This window comes from Cyrtonyx montezumae, unplaced genomic scaffold (genome assembly GCF_038088225.1).
Source record: "Cyrtonyx montezumae isolate F1298 unplaced genomic scaffold, pur_monq_1.0 scaffold_17, whole genome shotgun sequence".
NCBI lineage: Eukaryota > Metazoa > Chordata > Aves > Galliformes > Odontophoridae > Cyrtonyx > Cyrtonyx montezumae.
Genome location: NW_027071903.1, coordinates 17,220,815 through 17,240,298, shown reverse-complemented (window position 1 = coordinate 17,240,298; position 19,484 = coordinate 17,220,815). Strand labels below are relative to the sequence as shown.

The 19,484-nt window shown below is 41.0% G+C and overlaps 1 protein-coding gene across 5 annotated transcripts in view; it reads right to left on the bottom strand.

The window, feature by feature from the left end:
• The window catches only part of KLF13 (KLF transcription factor 13), a 28,791-nt gene extending 14,956 nt beyond the window's left edge, over positions 1 to 13,835 (bottom strand). For all 5 annotated transcript variants that reach the window (XR_010622011.1, XR_010622009.1, XR_010622010.1 and 2 more), the window contains exon 1: positions 12,867 to 13,835. Coding sequence is in view for 1 of the 5 variants with exons in the window: in XM_065733496.1 (XP_065589568.1) it covers positions 12,867 to 13,407 (541 nt within the window). In the remaining 4 variants the exon portion in view is untranslated. The remainder of the gene's footprint in view (positions 1 to 12,866) is intronic.
• Between the last annotated feature and the right edge of the window lie 5,649 nt (positions 13,836 to 19,484).

Below are 19,484 nucleotides of genomic sequence, written 5' to 3'. Positions count from 1 at the left end.
CAAGTCACATTTACTTGGTGTTGTGCTACACTTCCCCATTTAAGAAGCTAGCAGGCCTGCTCTTTAACAGCCCTGCTCATTTGGGTCAGAAGATGAACCTTTCTGGATTGTAGAGGTGGTACTTTTTCTGTGTGCAACAAATTTGTTTAACATACTGCTTGCCTAAAGCAGAGGGGCTAATTAAATACTCTGCAAAATAAACTCTTTTACTGTTACCAAAGATCTTCAGGAGAAGCTTTCTAGATAGACAGAAGTTCTGTACAGTATAATAGGAAATGCAGATTATTCTAGGCTACTACTTGAAATTCGGACAATCCCTGACACGCAAGTCTGTAGGCTGCCTCCAGAACCCTAAGCACTGGACATCATTTTCACTTGGAAAAGATCACCGAAGTCCCCACCTGCTCCTATTTCCTTTTAGACTCTTGTTCAAACTAGTTCTAAGTCTGGGAACTATAAAATGATTTGAACTTGACTCCCTGTCCATATTTTTTTACCTCCTGCTCAGCACAACACAGGCAGCCATGAGAGGTCTTGGACTGGAATTCAGGAATTGCCATGTGCAGAGCTGCAAGGTTCATAAACTTGAGTCATCAGAAGATTCTGTTACAACAGGCTGACTGTAAATAAAATCAAAGAAAACAGGAATTGCAACTTCATGAGCTATGCTGTACCCTGAGATAGCTTTGGGAAACTGAGATGATTGGGACTACTGCTGTTGCAGCAGGATAGTTGTTCCTACAAATGAGGTGGCACACACAGGACTTTGATCATGAATTCCAGACATGAAACTCGTTTCTACTTTCTTTTGATGAGAAAATTTTTCACAACTCACTTTTAGGAATGGTACTTTTTGTGAATAATAGACAAGTAAGAAAATGTTAGTCTCTGGAAAAACTATACTTCTGTAGTCACAAACCGATATTTACTGTTTTGTGCTGAAAACAGAGAACCTCAGCACCGTACAGTTATTATACAGTACTGTCTGCATGCTTATAGAGGAACATTTGTCCATCACCTTTTCACTGTAACTCTTCTGTTTTACCACTCAAGGCTATACGTGCTCTAAGAGAATAAAGTGAACATTCTGAGTGAGGCAGCTCAGGCTTTTCTCATGCCATATGGGAGAAGAAGCAGGACACATGGAGTCCACACAGAAAGTAATGCAGAAGCTTGGACAATTAGAAATATTTACTGACCATTGCTGTCAGTAGTGTTCTGTGTAGCAGTAAGGAGCTGCATCTTTTTTATAATCAGAAGAGCCATGCATAAGTTTGACTTAGGAATGTGTAATTAAAAAAGTGGACTGATTTCATAGTGAAAAGCAGTTGTGCTGCAGTGTTGTTCTTACTGTATTCGTCCTTGAAATGGCAAGAGCTACACTCAAAGGGCAAACGTGTTAGCTTCTTCAGAAAGGGAATACCACAAAACTTGCAGATGATGCTACAGCCGCTCTACAACTACTTACCTGAGAAAATAGGTAAATGATAACCTGCAAAAGTTATCTTTGCAAACGACAGTACAGCTCAATCCCTCCAAAGCATGCCAAGAAGAAAATCTGAATGTAGCACATGTGGGGTAAATAACTCCCAAGGATGGTACTTCACAAAGAAATAGTATAGATGATGGTATATTTTGAGTAGTTCTATATAGATAAGATACAAATAATACAAAAGAGACGATAGCTCACCTTCAGAATGACAAAGATCACAGGGGACTCCACATAGGAGGGATCTCCAAGAAGAGATCCTTCCTGGTGGTGGTCAGCCCTTAAATGGGGTTTGGGAGAGGTGGAGCCAGGCTCCACCCCTTCCAATCACACAGGTATATCACCTCCACCTGTGGCCCCATGGCTGACTCGGTGCTCACCTCAGGTGACCAGTCAGTGGTTCAGGCCGTGATTCAGCGGTTCCCATGTAAGCACATCAGTTACTCAGCTTTCTGTGAGAAAGTCATCTCAACATTTATGAAAGCAGGTGTCTGTGTGTGTATATGTATATATATGTAAAACACCAGAAAAATGTAGCTTATACCAAACATCTGTCTCCCTGATTGACCTACAGATCTACTACATGCAACAATGATCATATTCAGTTTACAGCATTTTTGTCTGATACAGAAATATGTAGTGTAACCTGGATGCACCCAGGTTTTTGTTACCTAATAGATTTTTAATGAGAATAACGTTTAAACTCAGTGATTTGTGCATTCAAAGGAAGGACTCTATAGCATGCAAAAGCTGAATTACGTTCTCATCAACAGTCTGTAAGAACAGCAGTCAAGAAAAGGATGAAAGAAGAGTGAAAGAATGGTACTGTCAAGTTCCATGTTAGGCCGAGAAGAGGGAGAGAATTCAAATCTGTATTATTTTATCTGATCAAGTGCAATGAAAGAGCTGAGCTATGAGTTTTATATTTTATTTTATTGAGCCCTTAAGCTTCAGGGAATTAACAGCAGTCTATCAAATAATGTCATTTTAAAGGATAGAGAAGAAAAAAAGGATGTAGGTTTGCAATAGCTTATCATTGTAGAGATGATCTTGCCTTGATATGGCCAGTGATATGTTTTCTCCAGAGGCAGCACTGCTCAAAAACTGATGTACAGAAATGCAGAAAAAAGAGTTCTACATTTCACCAGTAAACAATGTTAGCAACAGAGTCTAAAAATAAATAGCCCTTTACCTTCTAGATCTTGTACTACAAGGCTTGTACTACTTGCAGAGAAACAACGTTTGTTTAGTATAAGCTGTTTAGAAGAAAAACTGTCAATTTCATAAACTGAACCTACTTTAAGAAACAATGACAAATGTTCTTTACTCCACTGAAAGCAAAACAAAACACTCCTTTGGACACATCCTGGAATTCTGCTTAGAAGCTGCTGCTAACCAGCTGTGATTTGGCAAACAGTGCTTAGAAACTGTTTCTCAATCCAGATTTGTCTCTGCATTCTGTAAGGAGAGCTCCATAAATTAGCACCTCAATAAGGTGTCTGACAAACGCGTTCCTAAACACATTTCATTGCTATGTTTCCCATTTTTATAAGGTGTCTGACAAACGCGTTCCTAAACACATTTCATTGCTATGTTTCCCATTTTTATAAGTCTGGGATGGAGTTCACAGTAAAACATTTGTGCCAACTGTTTTACAACCATTACTCACTTCACTAAGCACAGTAAGGACAACATCTATGAGATGCTGAACCATCTCATTCTCTGAAAGTCATCTGTGAGACCTGCTAATTAAAACAGTTTCCCAGAAGTTAAACTCAAAAAGATGCTCGCTTAAATCTCCGCTGATTTGGTCAATGAGGTGGTGTCATTAATAAAATTGTCCCACAGACTAAAAGGAGATGCTAACAGAAGAGAATTGACTAAAGCTGTAAGGAAAATGTAGAAAAATGGTGAGGTATCCTTCAATATTTAAAAGTAATTACTGATCTTGTTTGATGTATGCATATGCACAGGAGGTGCTAAGAATGTAGCCACAGTGGAATGAACCTCAAGTAGCATTACGTTCCCATAATATGCAGCTATGCTCCCACTAGTAGCATAGCACTATAGTAGCATATCCTTGCTTCTATTAAGTCTTTTCTAAGTCATGTTAGTGAGAAGAATTCACTTACTTCCAAGAATTATGAAAGTAGGAGGAAATGGAGGTGCCAATGCTGTGTATCTCTGCATAAAGGAGAAAAATATCTATCTGTGAGTCCTGGCAGGTAAGTAATTAATCAGGGTATCTAAGACATCCAGATTTGTTTTGGCTATGCTCTTTAAATTTCAAAAACCAACTTTGTAAATACACCCTGGATTTGTTATACGATAATATCTGCCAACATTCAATTGGCACTGCTTGAGTGGATGCACATACGCTATGAAAATGTGCATTGACTTAGAGGGACTTCCAGTGCTCTGTTAAATTTCACGTGCATGCATAAGAGCTGCATACAGTTCACAATGGTCCTCCAAGATATATCAATCACCAAAACAAACTGCCAAAGTAATAATGTATTAATGCTGCTCTGCCCTTCTGCTGGTATTAAAGGAAATTACAAATTCAAATTCAGTAACCCCCCTGAAAACTCCTACATACGCTATGAGGTTTTGCAAAAATCTATAAAATCCTAGTCTTGCATGTAATTTTTACCAATGTAATTTAATTTATTTAACCCAAATTGCTAGACAAACATTTCTTTGAGTTATTAACAAGCAGGCCATCATTTCAGAAAATTTTGGCAGGAAATATCTGAAGACAGACTATGCTGCCATGTTCTAACCCTTCTCCACTGACTCTTCTGTAAGGCCCACTAGTGGAAATACAGACATTTAGCTGTAGAAGCTCAATGTCTCTTTTTTGGCTGCTGTACCTCTGCTGGTCTTAACTCTGGAACCAAGGACTCAGCATTTCTACTCCAGTCCTTGAGCAGTTTTTACTGTGATAGTAAAGATCACATACTCACATACTCATCCTGCTCATTATGATCAGGTGTTGCTGAGTTACTCTTGCTGCAGGACCAAAGCTGATGGAAAGCTGCAAAATGCAAAGCAGCAACGCAGTGCTCTTCCATGCCATTTTTTTGGGGGTGCCTATATTCCAAAAACTCACAAAACTTAATAGTGCTCCAGTCCAGAAGATAAATAACATGCAGTAAATCTAAGGTAGCTTATTGATCCACTGTCTGCAATGTCAACAGACAGTGGGTCAATAATATTTTGCCTGTGATTCCTGAAATGACTCCAGAAATGCTGTAACTGATTACAGAAAATCTTTCCCTTGCACCGAGGTCATTTCAGGATACGTGCACTTCAGTACCATTTGATTTGTGCCAAGTTCCTGGTAAGTACATGTTTTTTGTTAGGGCTGAAAGAAAGCTTCTGAGGTCGCTTTTTCCACCAGTACTTAGAAAGATGGAACTCTGAACTTTTAAAAACTTTTAAGTGGAGGCCATGTACGACCTGCTGAATCTGCAAGATGTGAAAAATACGGATATGTGTGTCTGGCTTCAGTGCTTGAACTTGAATAACTCACATTATATAGCTGTTAAACTAAACACAGCAAGATACTGAGCTCACTGCCCATGTGGATCTACCTTATAGAAACCTAGTTGGTAACAAAAGGATACCTCTAGAAAGATTGCAGAAAGGACCCTTCAAAGGCTATTCTCCATTAAAAGACTGTTCTTCAAGAGTAGAATATTTTTGGCCCTGTCACCACTGGTTTCCAAACAGCTGATCCAAGACTGGAAGGTTGGAGAAAGGAAATGGAACATACCTAAGTTATAAAACAGAACTAGAAACCACATGTCCAATATAAACAAGTTCCAGGTTCGTGCTCTTGGATGTGCCATAGCCATGTTCTACCAGGCAGTAACACAATGCAACACTTGTGTTTGGAATGGTTAAAGGCACCTTCTTTTCAGTTGAAACCTGATTGAGTTCATGAATTCCAGTTTTGCAAAAGATTTGTTTATGCAGAGCTTGTATGGCATACAAATAGTTTCCAGTGTCCTGCACAAAAATCACCTACAGGTACTTCACAACACTTTTTCCCTAAGGCTGTAACTGATTTCTAATACAAGCATGCAATTCTTGACTATCTGCAAGACTTAGATCTCTAGGATTTTTCGGTTAATTACTTTCTGTCCTCCTAATGTAAGATCCCAGGCTGCATACATTGGCAACTCACCGCCAGAGCAAAACTTGTCTCAGCAAAATGTACTTTCCAATGAACCATTCAAGTCACAAATTGCTTGGTTTTCTGCTGTAGATTTTCTCTCCTGGTTTACTGACTGTGTTTCTACACAACATAACCTAAACATATGCCCCCTCCTTAGACTCAAATCAGTGCTCATTTGTCTTTTAAACAGACTGTCATCTTCCTCTCCCCCTCACTCAGCAAAAGCAAAGAGATGAAGATTGGGGAAAAGTTTATGGAGATAAAATATTTAGCTCTGCTGATTACACCCCTTTCGAAGATAGTGATGAAGAGGGAAAAATAGGAGTTTTTTCTTGGTAGATCCTTCTTCTGTCTCAATTATGACAATCACATGTACAGTTTTGCTTTAAAGCCTTGTTAGCTCCAATACCTACACTGCAGATTATTATCAACAGCTTTATTTCTCCAGTAAGGTAGGCAGAGAGACCTCCTCTTATGATCCAAGTTTCTGACGTACTTGCTCAATCTTTATTCTGTTATTCAGGGATGCAAAATTGTCAAGATCTCCAATTTTTTCAGAGAGATTTTTTTGAAGATGACAAGCAACTTCTGCTATTAAGTAGCAGACTTAACCATTACTCTGGTCTTCTTAATAAGTTTATTTTTATCACACATCCTATATGCCAGAAGTAACTGTTTTTCGTATGTCCTGTCATGTCTTAAATAGTACGTCAAAAAAGGTGGCAACAAGCTTCAGCAGCAGGACTGGATGAAGAAATTCTTGACAAGATCTGCTCTACAGTGGATGTAGGATGATGTGGGACACGGTGTTCTTTAGTTCTATGAACTTTATCGTATGTTTGCTCCCATTGCAAAATACTGTCATACACAGTGCCTGACTTTTCAAAGCATGTACTGTATTGTACACTGGACTGTGGTAACCAGACAGGACAAATTCATTTCCTATTATAAATTACCCCAAACATGCATATCTCATAGATAACAGCATTCAGGCTATCCTATCATTAATCATTCAGAAAGTGATGAATTATTAATATCCTAATAAAGACTGGAAGGGGTGCAGGGAAAGGAAAAGACTTTCACAGAAAATCTGTGTTAAAGGTCAGAAGATTCAGTGGCTGTTTTTTTGTGGGTTTTTTTAATGTAGCTATACCACTCAGGTGTGTGGTAATGCAGCTGTCACCAATTAGATTATCCACACAATCAATTAAACCCGAACTCTTTTGCAGCTGAGTTGATTGGATCCTATTACTCAGTCCTGAACTAGTAAGGTAAATGGAGTGAACAGTTCCAGCAACAGTTTTGCCTTTCTTTCTGACTTTGGCTACTTCTGAAAATGTATGTCTTAAATCTTGCTTACTCTTTCAAGAACTTTGTGTTCTGTACTTATTTTAGGAGATTTTAAGATTAAAAGATGTAGAGTATATATACTGCTTACTTGTTACCTTCAAGAAACACAAACTTTGCATCTCAGCTCAGAGCCAATATGCTTAACTAATAACTTTATTTTTTGAAATTGCACATTAGCCAAAGCCTTTAGCAGGACTATTAATGAAGTTGTTTTATGTTTCCAACTACACTTCTTCAGTGTACTTGAACTTTCTTAGAAGAATTAAGAACGCTTCTCAAGAGTTGCAGAGCCCTTTCAGTAAGAAAGAATAATCAAGGTTTTGTGGTTTTGTACTGTTCTGAAAATTACAGGGCTGTTAAAGACAGCTAAGAACATCAGTTTTCAGTAAGGTTCAGAAACAGGCAGCTGTACTAAACAAAGATAAGGGGGAATGCTTATGGTTTAGCCTGAAGAGACAATATATACTGTTTCATGAAGCTAGCATTTGAAGCTGAAGCTGTCCTGAAGCTATTGTTTGAGCTGGTTTCAAAGAATAACATCTGAAATAAGTTTTTGCTGAGCTCAGTAAGGAGAGGAGGTGGAAGACAGTATAAGGAAATTATGGGACAGAAAAGCTTAGAGATGCCCTGGAGCTGTTTGATAAATTGAATGTATGCTACTGGTAGTGAGTTAGGCATGCAAAGCCAGCCAGCTAACCTTCAATGCAGGTAAAAAAACAAAAAAACAAAACAAACAAAACAAAACAAAAAAACTGGAGGCCCAGCCACTAGAACTGAAATTGCATAACAGGGGTGAGAAGGCTAAATTCACTTAGCCTCTACTCCTGTGTGTAGGAAATCAGCATTTCCAGTTTCTGCTGGTGTCCCATTCAGAGTGAAGGCAGCTTCATGTTCAGGCCAGGGTCCAAAGCTGCTGGGTTAGAGGCTGGACTGAACTAGTGGTACACACCACTAGCTGGCTAACACAGGAGGCATCATGGCAAGTTTCTCATTGCAGCCTTCTGTAAGGTGTAAGGGTCTGGGTTTTCACCAATACCGCCTGCCTTCAGCTCATGCACATATACCACCTTCTGCAGTCATTATGTGCTTATACAAAGGAAGCTAAAAGGAACTTAGCCAGATTTAGTCCACTATTTTTCTAGCTAAACTCATAAGTTTCCGGTTATTGGCAGGTGCTAAAATGTAAGACACTTATTTCATTGGCATGTGAACTTGCTTCTCCTTGTTGCTCAGTTTCTTCACATGCGTTTATGTGATGCTCTGATTCAGAACAGCTTTAATGAAGTTGTGCCTAATTGCTGTGCTATAAATTAATGTAGTCAGAACAAATCAGATTTACTAGAACCAAAAGTGAAAAACACCCTTTTAAAACACTGTACTTTATATAAGGCTTCTTTACAAACCTAAATATTGAATACCACCCTACTTGTCCAGTTTAACTGTTATAATGGTGATATCAGCACGAGGTCCGATTTGTACATCAGAAAGTTGCTTTCAAATACCAAATATATTATGAGTTTCTCCACCTTCACAGATCTCAGTTATGAATTCATTAGAAAAATTCTCTGTAGGGAAATGACGGAGAAGAAATGGTACGTAAGTAAAATGCTGATTTTTTTTTTCATATAAGTTTCTTAGTGGTTATAGAGATTTAATAAAATCAAGTGGAAGGAAATTAATCATCTTTTTATTTATTTCAATTCAATTAATACTTAAAGTTTAGGCTAAAAAGAACGAATACCACAAAACACATCCTTCTTCCATCTAATTACCTGAATTAGTGCATCTAGCAAATCAAACTGCAGTTAGTGCTAGACTTCTGCAAGATTAAACAAAATTAATATGTTGCAGCCCATTGTCAGTCTGTCAGCTAGAGACCAACAAAGGATAAAAACAAGAATATAAAGATAGAAAGAGGCTATGCCCATGGTGAAGTAAGCTATGACAGTTCAGCAGTAGGACAGAGTAGCCACTGTTAAGTGACCTGTCCCAACAGACACCCTTATCACAGTAGCGCTTACAGATTGAGACTGGTGGCTGCTTCTCCTTTCTTATACTAATTAGTGCAAACTCATTTGCTTCTGGTAATTGAAAACCTCCTGTGTTCTGGTGTAGTGCTTAGTAAGCAGAACTCATAAGTTCAGGAAATTTCACTAGAATTGAGCAAAGCAGTACCTTGTGTTTTCTCTGTATGTAGGATGAAATACTAATGCAAATGGGTAAAAGCTTTAGTGGTCGTAGTGATTTTGGGAGGGCTGCAATACACAGAATTTTGGGGGATTCCTGCTGAAGATGTAACCCATTTTCTTTTTTCTATATATTTGTATGTTGTATAATGCAATGAATTGATGCTCTCTGTGACCTCTGAGAAAACAAGAGAGTCGTGGATGATGTGCTCTGAGGTTGAAGATGGCTATCAGGCTTTGCACTGCTCCTTCCCACTGATGCACCAGAGACACTAACCGACTCCAGAGAATTTTCAAACCTTTCTTATAAGCCAGTGCTGAAAACTTGCTTAAGAGGGAGGAGAACTTTGTAATGTAAGTGCTTTGCCTGATTTTCTGAAAGCGCTTTCTGTTGAGGAATCTTCTTAGGAGTAAAGAGGATTTCTTAAACTGTTAGGCCAGTGGAATTTTTCTATCAATGAGATCACTACAGCTTGAGACAGAGTCGTGCATCTGTGGAGCACAACACAGCTTCTGAGGTCCACGGGAACCTCAGTGGAAAGGAATCTGACTTGACGTTACCCACTGATACTAAATATAACCTCCTGGTAAACATTAAAACTTCAAGGGCTTTGTGGATGATGATCATGGTAAACTCCAGCACATCCAGTGAGTGGGTGGGGTGGAAAATATAAACATGAAAGGAAACCGAGGGGGAGGGGGAAGAGTTTGCAGGCTGGTGGAGAGAACTGCAGAGAACTTGGTGATTAGTATAATCTGCCTGGTTCAAGGTTGTTTTTGTTAATAAAGATGAAGCGTTCCAAAGGTTGAGCTAGCATGCAAAAAACAAGATACTATGGATCACTCCAGCACGTACAGCTTCACTGTAAAACACTGTACTCCGAGTGATGAGCTAAGGACAAAAGGAAGATGCTGCCTCCTTGACTGTTCTAGCTTTTCTTCTGTTAGAAATGGGTTAATTAGCATCCTATACACTACTGTCTGCTTTGGTCACTTCAGCACTGAAACTGAACTAGAACAACCAAAAGATTTCGTATGGCAAACAGACAGAAGATAATGCCAGCTTTCAGTCTGTATGAAAGTGGGCTAGAAATCTAGTTTTATTCAGTATTTAACTGAATTTTACTTGAAAAGCTAGATATTTCTCTGCCACACCATAACACTAGTGATACAGCTTGCCCTTCCTCCAAACACGAAGAACAAAGCCTTCAATTTGTGAGCATAGTGGCTGACAAAGGCAGGCAAGTATCTAAAGCAGGTCGTAAATGGCACTGTACAAATACCTTGAGCACTATCACTGGTATCTTCTAGCCTGCAGTACTTGAATTTGCCCCTAAATACCAGCTGGTTTCATCATACAACACATGGAAAAAGTTTCACTCCATAGCAGAAGCTTTTGAGTGCTTAGTAATCAGGTTTGGGAGTTACTAGGGCAGCTGCTTAAAGTACATTTCACATGCTACTGGAGTACTTGATCCACTGTGGTGATGTAGATAGCCACTACCCTACTGAGGTGACAGATGAGTAGACTGATGTGTACACGTTAGCTAAGTCTTTTCAGTAATATCACTGAAAAGCAGAGGAGACCCAAGACCCGTGTTCCAGTAAAACCCCATTATGTTTTGGAGTTCAACCAGCCTGTAAGTCACTGCGTGTTAGCTTTTCCAAGCCTGTCACAGTTTACTTTAAGAAAAAGAAATAGCACAAACACCTTAGGAAGCACTCTGCAAGACAAGAGGTATTAAAGCCTTTAAGACTGAATCCAAACAGAGACAGACCTGTTGCCAGTGAGGAGGAAAACTTGGCAGCTTTGTTTAAAGCTTCCCACACAGACACTGGAGACACAAGAAAACAAAGAAGCTCTAGTGCCTGAGGGTCCTGCCGCTCCCAGGGTAAAACCAGTCCTTTCCCTACTTATCCTCTAGCTGTCATACACATGTTCTCCTTCTCTCTGTGTGCCGTTACAGCAATAGCAAATTAAGCCCTACAGACCTGAAAAAAAAAATACAGGAAATGAAGAGTTAAAAAAAAATCCCACACAACTGCTAGAACCTGGAGGCAAGCCAGCGTCCCCGAATGACTCCGCTCAGCGGCAGCCGAGTGCTGCTCCCCCTACTCGGCTCCTCTCGGGGCGGGCATGGCCCAGCCCTCCTCTTTTAATCAGGGAGAGGAGTTCCCCATAGGTATCCAGATGGTTTGAGAGACCAGAAACATTGCTAAGTTTGTCCTTCGCTTCTAGGGCAACGGCAAAGGCCAGAAATAAGAGCAAACTAACTGAAAATAATGGAGGCAATTCCCTGCGAGTACCTTTTCTGTCTAACAGGCAAAGAACAGTTGCACAGCGCAAAGCAGGGCAAGCTGCCCGGGGTGCCAGGAACATGCTGTTCCTTTGGCTGTGCTGCACAGGGAATTGTCCATCCATATGCTCGAACTGGATGGGTCTTTCACCCCTCCCACAGCGCAAAACACATCCTCAGTTTAGCATGGCTCTTGTTTAATACCAAGAAGGCAGCAGTAAAAGCTAGGTTTGCTTGCAGAGGTCTGGTTGGTGTGGGTGGGTCTGCCACTTCTAATTTATAATGGTTCAGGAGGTGCTTGTCATGTTCCTTCAGCATGATCCTCGTGCTGAGGATCTTAACATTATTAGTAAACTGATTTGTCTGAAATAACTCAGTGGAATAGCTTGCACGAGCCTGCTTTCACCTCCGTGGTGCCTTGCCGTAAGTGCTACGTCTCCAGCAGAGACTGATCTCCCCAGTTTCTTGTGCTCCCCTTGTGATTGCAGGCCGTCCTGCTCCCCACCACCAGGCAGAGATGTGAAGTATGACATATCATGGGGCCTTTTTCAGGATAGCACTCTTAAGTGTTTCAATAGCTTTCATGGTGCTTGCAAGGCTTCAACTTTTTGTGTGTGACTCACACAACAGCAACAAAGAAGGGGTCAAATGAACCTTCACCGAGAAGTGAATGCTGATCAGAAAAAGTTAGGGTTTGTGTTCAAATGTTTTGTTGTTGTTGTTGCTATTGAAATCAGTTTTACTCAGCCCCCAAAAGCTTTTTTAAGGCTGCCCATGTCCCTCTACACTTATGTTCAGTATCTCCTTGTAACTCACGTTCAGCCTTTCAACTGCCTTCTTGCCTTCTCTAGTTTGACAAAAATGTCTGCTAAAGAAAGAAACAAACACAGCCATTTGGGTGCCTTGGGAAAGAACATTTAATTTTAAAGAATACTTAAGGTATTGATGCTTGTATGGGAAGCAATAAACAGGTATAAAGGCAGCAATGGGAGCACAGGGCAGGAAAAAGTAGGTAGCGGAGGGAAAGAAGCATTGGAAAGGGAAGTAGCAGATGCATCGAAGAAGGCAGCTAGCAACTAAAAATTACAGCTTGGTAGGATCCACACAGACGACAAAATGCTCTGCTCCCTGTGATATTAAATAATAAAAAGGGCAACATAGCTTTGAACTAGTGCCCAGTAAGGGCTTATTCCCGAAGGAGGTTTTGTTTTGTTTTGTTTTTTTTCTGGTTGGTTTTTCCAAGCTTGAGTTCTGAAAGGTGAAAACACAATGGTGGCCAAATACAAGTTTTTGTTGTTTTCCAACATTCATTTTAATTACCAAGCTGTAACAAATAAATCTCTGGCTGGATTGTAACTAACCTGTGTGGGTCCTTAGATGAGCTTTAAGATGGGAAGATTTGCCATAAACTTTTTCACACCCCACATAGTGGCATTTGTGCTTTTTCTGGGGTGATCCGGGGTCAGTCCAGCTTCTCCCGCGTTTGTTCTTTTGTCTCGGGCTTGGCTCAGTTACTGCAGCCAGGCTAGTAGGTGTGGTTGCTTTTCCTCCTCCACGCTTACTAGCCGAAGACACACTTTCTTCCCCAAACTCCTTAGGAGCAATAGAAATGTGTATTTTTTCTGTGATATCAAAGGTCTCAGTTTTTTCCCTTTTGAGAACGGGTGAGTTTGGGACGTGCTGGTTCAGATCTGCTAAAATGCTAGCTACCACCATCAGTGATGATCCATTGTCCTTCCCGGTCTCTCTGACTTCCCAATTCTCTTCTCCATTTGGTGAAGGACGTACTGCCACATCAGGCTGAGGATCGGACTCCCCTTTGGGACTGTGGATAATAGCACGACTGGACATAGAAACAAGGCATTCTGCTGCAAAATGATCCACGTATGCGGCCGTTGCCATTTTTCATAAGTTTAAAAAAGAAATCCAAACAGAAGAGGTGAGAGAATAAAAAGCACTTTTCCTTTTGTTAAAAAAAAAAATATTATGCAAGCTGATCCTTCCTTATTTCTGAAGATCTCTCTGGAGAAGTCCAGCCTGATCTAGCAGCCATAAAAAACGCGCTCTGTTCCTGACGATCACGCCCAGCTCGTCCCTAAATCAAAGAAGCGCTCAAGTCCGATAGAAGAGGGAAAAGATGAGCGGGCAGATCCCGGCACCGGCAGCCTGTTGCGCGGAGCATGAATTAACGCTGGATTTTCGAGCGCGTCACACGGTAACGACACGGCTTCCCCGGCCCCTGCATGGCGCGGTGACAGAGGAATAAGCTCTCCCCGTTATCGCTCCTCGGAGTGGCCCGGACCCCTTCGGGGGCGTGGCCTGGGGAAACATCTGGCCCTGACGTCACCGCGAGGCCACATCCTGCGCCGGTCAGGTTGGCGGCGCGCGGGCAGGGCTGAGGCGGCCGCCGCCCGCGGATGAAACGAAGCGCCCGATTGGCTGCTGGGGGCGCCGCGTGCCCCGAGCCACGGCCCGCAGCGGGAGCGTGCGGCGCCCTCAGGCCTGCGCCGCGCGGAGCCGTGCGCCGGCGGGCGGGGAGCAGCGGGCAGCGCGCGGCTGGCGGCCGGGCCCGGGAGCGGGATGTTAGCGGCACGGGGCGCGCCCTGCTACGGCTTCAGCTGGAAGGGGCAATCTTAGGAGCGCCCGGCTTCACCGTTGTCAAGTTGGATCTGATGAAAGTGCTAGGGAAAAAAATAAAAAAAGGAGGGAGGTTGCACCACTTGGTCTGCAGCCGTGCAGGTGGAGTTAGTGCGGGGACTGGGACAGTTTAACTGGCTTGCACAGAATACACCGTAAAAATCACCATCCTTTCTGTCAAAGCCCTCCTGCTGTAGTACTGTGCTGCCTCTCAATTATTTAGAAGTTGCTTATCCCACCTTACAGAAGTTAACAGCACAGCCGGTTTATAGACATTAATGCTTGAAGGAATAAATGGGCCGTGTGCGTGACTAACAACAAATATCTGAATTTGGAGCTGAAGGCCGTCAGTTTGTGCTTACTTTTCATTGGAACGTGCTCTCAGTAGGCTAATGGTTGTGAAATTCTTGCGTGAAGTACAGATGGACCTTTAGCCTAAGGCAGAGCCAGTCAGAAATCAGGAGGGCTCCTCTGGAAGCCTTTCTGGATGGAAAGTTTTGGAGTTCGAGGGGGTGTAGGAGGAAGTGAACATCTGTTACAAAAGCTCGCATAGTTTTGGTGCTGAGTCAAAAGTTGGTTTCATGCACGTGAAAATGCCTTCTTCAGGAGCAACGTCTGCCCGTGCTACTGCTGTGCTTTATAGAAGCCACACTTTGGGTTCTCATGCAGCACTTCCCTCTAGGTCAGGCTCAGCGGGTGACCTGTGTCGACCACTGTCTGCTCCCTTAGTAGTGCATCCTGTGGTGCTCTGCAGGTCCTGAGTCACTGCAGCACAGGGAGGAATAAGGCCCACTGCTAGGGCGGGAGGATGTGGTTTCATGCTGAACTGAGCCAAATCATTCTGATGCAGGCATGTCAAATCCGTTTGTTCTGCTGAACGTGTCTGTGTACAGGAAATGTTTACGCATTTCCAAGTAAAGAGGTTGATTTTGGAACTTACCTGTTTGTTCCTAAAGGAAAAAGTGGTGTGGCTGAGGCCACTGTGCTGTGTGCAGCTGTAGGGATGGTTCATCTGACTGAAAACTGAGTCGTGTGGAAGATGTGTGTTATTCCCTTGTTAAAGCAGGGCTGTGAGTGAAAACGTGGCTCTGACTCAATAATAGCTGTCCAGAAGAGGAATGTTTTCCCTTGAGCACTTGATATGAAAAACTCAGTACCTTGTGGTGGGTACAGTAGCAGAGTGTGGTGTGTTTGTAACCTGGACGTCAAAATTCCAGCTGCTCAGTGGACTACCCTACAGCTTTTAAGGGCAGGATTGCAAATATTAGAGACTTCTGTGTCAAATATCAGCCTCTGTGCAAGTGGCAGTGGTGAAGAGTCTCTTTCGTAACATGTTTCAGTCATTAGGTCAGTAGTACAAAAAGATGTTACAGAAAGTTTCCAGCCAAAATACCCTGCCTGCTTATGAACTCCTTTTTAAATTTTTTTAATTTATAATGACAGTGCATTTTTTGAGCTGTATATCCATTATTATTTGTTGTGCATTTATTAGAGCAAGTGGAGAAAAGACTTCTGAATACAGCTCTGCTGAATATCCTGCAGCTGCTGGCTTGTTCTCACCATGCGATCTGAATTTTGAAATTGAGGTTACTAGATTTCTGGTAAAAATACACTCTATCTCCCTCTTTAGTTTTCTTTGTTTGGTGGTAATTGATGTGCTTTCAGCTGTCCTGTAGACTGATGTGAGGATTTTTCCCTCTATTATGACACTATTTTTCCATATACTGAAATAATTCAGCCTGGGCTTTGGTGAGCAGGTTTTTTTGTTTGTTTGTGTTAATATTTGGTGTTTTATTAATACTTTATAGTTTTGTTTATCTACAAATGCATAGTAGCAAAATATATCAAATCTGCCCTGTTCTGCCACTCCCCAAATAGCTTGTTTTTTGGAATTACAAGTATGGGAAGCTCTGAAATGCTTTGTGAATTTTAATTAGTTTTATTAACTCTGTTAATGAGAACTTTAAACAGATATGCAAAAGGCCCTATACAAATGCTAGATTTGCTTTAAAACTTAATTTTGCATGGCCAAAGGAGAAGATGAGCTATAGCAAGTTGCTTTTTATAACAGTATAAGACCTATTACAAGGATGCTATAGTATCACATGCTTACGAATGAAGTGGCAGTGGAAGTATGCAACATGCAGCATTAATGTGTGGGCAGTTTGAAACAGGAATGTTTCAAATACAAGTGGGAAAGATGAGGAATTTTTTCAGAGAAAAATGCCCTATTCCCATAAACAGGATAACATCTAAGCATTTGACATTGGAGTAGCAAGCATTTTTCCTGCATGAGTCTACTAAAAAAAAAAATAAATTCTATTTTCATATACTTCAGATCTAGAAATTTTCCTGATACTGGTTTTCCAGTATGTTCCATGTGACTTCCTGAGTAATTTGATGGCTTCTGTTGATGGACAGCAACTTCTTCATACTGTTTTCCTGCATTACAAAACTTGAGGGGTACAGTCTTCATTAGTGATGGCACACAAAATAGCAGAAGACGTTACTGGTGTGGCAGAGATAATCAACAATTAGGAAAACAAACTATGAAGAAGAAAAAAAAAACCCAACACCTAAGAAGGATTTTGATTCTTTCTGAAGTTGGAATACAAATGGACTTCTGTACTTAACAATTTATTCTAAGAGTACATTTATTCTAAGAGTCTAGACTGACTAGGGGCTGTAGGGTAGGGGAAGAGCTTGGGGTTTCTGAATTAATTTATTTGTATATATTCTCCTCTTGAGAGGAGAAAGGTTTGGGGGCAAAACTCAGTGAGATCATTGCTGCTTGTACAGGAAAATGTTTTATTCCTCTGCTCTTGTATGAAATCCAACACCAGTTCTTTTCCTTAATAACTTCCTCAGTTGTTATTTCTCAGATACCATTTTACCACAGATATGTTTTGAAATGTGAGACACTTATTTTCGATGCCATTTTTTCCCCCTGTATTAGCCTTTTTCATTCTCCATGCAGGACTGGCAGTAGAACAAAGCAGGCCTTGCCTATGACTTTTCCATACAGATCTATAAAGTGGTGCATGGTACACCTCTGGCTTTTCTCTTCATAGCTCATCTCTCTCACCTCTGCACCTGGGAGCTGGCATCACTACTGGAATCCAGGTGCCTCTTACTTACAGAGGGCTTATAGACCTGTGAGGTTCTGTGGCTTCTGGTAACTGCAATGGAAAGCCCTGGGGCAGAAGTAAAGCACTTCTTTGTGAGAGACAAACTGAATGATGAAATGCAGTTTCTGCTTTGGCTGTCAGACATCAGATGCAGCACAAGTCACAAATGACATCTGCTGCTGCTGTGCCTCTTTTTTTCTACACAGTTTCTGAGAGAGTTGTGACCAAAAAGTCATACCTGGGCCTGTGTATGACTCTTTCGCTGTTTTTTTTTTTTCAACTGTGAAGCAGGTAAAAGGTATTTTCTAAGACAGCAGTCCTGTTGCTTGCAGTGCTGAAAAATTGCTGAATATCCCAAGCAGGCCTATTCTGCTCCACACTTGAGCTCCACAGCTCAGGCATGAGGGTGTCTTGGTTCTTTGCCATGTAAAGGCATGCTTTTCTGCTGTGCTTAAACCCCTACATTGTGACCCATACATTTTGCTTCTGAATTCCTTTTTCATCCTCCTTCCACCTTTCTGTCTGGTAATCTTCATAAAGCTGCTTTCCATTGCACAGTACTGGAGAGCAATTCAGTGAGGGCAAATTTGTTGTGTGACTGAATGAATAACTGGATGGGTGTGCAGTGTTTCTGAGAAATCCAATCATAACAAAGCAGCTGCTGTACCAATGAAGGGCCTTTTAATTGTTGATGTAAAAACTTATGAACATTGGGAAATGTAACTCTTGTGCCATAAAGACTTCATAGAATTAGAAATGATGAAATCCACTTCCCTGACTGATGTGTATCTGTAAGGAATCAGATCCAAAAAAAAAAAACAAAACAAAAAAAAACAAACAGAAAACTTCAAATCAAATATAAAATTGAATTATATTATTATTAAGGTTCCCTGCACATGGGAAGGTGAAACATAAAATCTTGAATTTCTTGATTTTCAGACTTCCTTGCAGGATCCTGAGACTTGGGTTCACATTTTGCCACCAATAAAGCAGTAAGTGATGAAGCTAGCAGTCATGCATTGAGAATTATCATTCCCATTGGAATATTGCATGTTGCCACTTCTGCTAAGCATCTTTTCATTCAAAACCACAGAAAATACTGGCAAATTTCACAAGGAAGGACTTGGATGAGTGAATTGATCTAGTAGTTTATTCAACAGATGTTGTGTAACAATTATTCATGTTTGTGCTTGCAAACTAGCAATTAATTCCAGGTGGAAAAAGCATTGCAAAATACACTGAAGCAGATAGCATAATCACAGATCAGCCTACTAATCTGGCCAATGCTCAAAAATTGGTGTTTTATGTTTATAAAATCATTATGAAGTGATCTGAGTTTTGGTACAATTGACATACAGTGGTTACTATCAGGCAGCTGGTATGTATGTTTATGTGCAAAATAAATTTAGGAGTAGAGGTTGTGTTGTCTAATTTCTTTTCTCCAAATTGGGCTCCTACAGGGAGCAAAATATTTCACGTTGCATAATGAGTTGGTGAAATACTGATATCTGTGCATCCCAATGAAGCGCAGGTGTGAAAATGACTGCTTTCCTTGGCAAGCCTTATTTGTAGTACAAACCTGGACGTAAAGGTGAGGGTGTAATGGCAGTTTAATAAGGCTGATCATGTAACAAGGCTGAGCAATGGATTGCTTAGCAAAGACACTGCACATTAAAATAATGTCTGAATAGTCTTCTTTTTTCTGATTAGCAGAATATAGTTGTACTCCCTACTCCTGGTAGGGAAAACAGGGCAGGTGAGAGAATCCTAAAGCCTCTTCCCCTTTCCTTTAAGGATCAGTGTGATTGTTTCTCATAACTCTCATAACCCTTTAGTGTTTTTTTGCCTACTGTCTCCTTTCTTATTATCTGAAGTGAATGCCACTTGGCATGCAAGTCTTCAGAGATTGCATCAATTATGAGGACATGTCTTTGAGAAAGAAAGAAGATATGGACCTCATGAGAAGACAGAGGAACCAGTGCTGCCGCCATACAAATTTTTCTCAAGGAAAATGTATAAAAATCCAGAGCCAAAGTCCCAGGATTTCCTTGTGCAGTCTTTCAATTAGCTTTATTGTTGTTTTGTTTGCTTGATGGTGGTGCTTTTTGCTAGGAACCCAAGATTATTCAGTCATTTAATGGCTGTTTCTACTTAATAGGTTTGAGCTGGTTCTGTGAGTTCAACCAAATTTGACAGCACATCTTGAAATCAAGT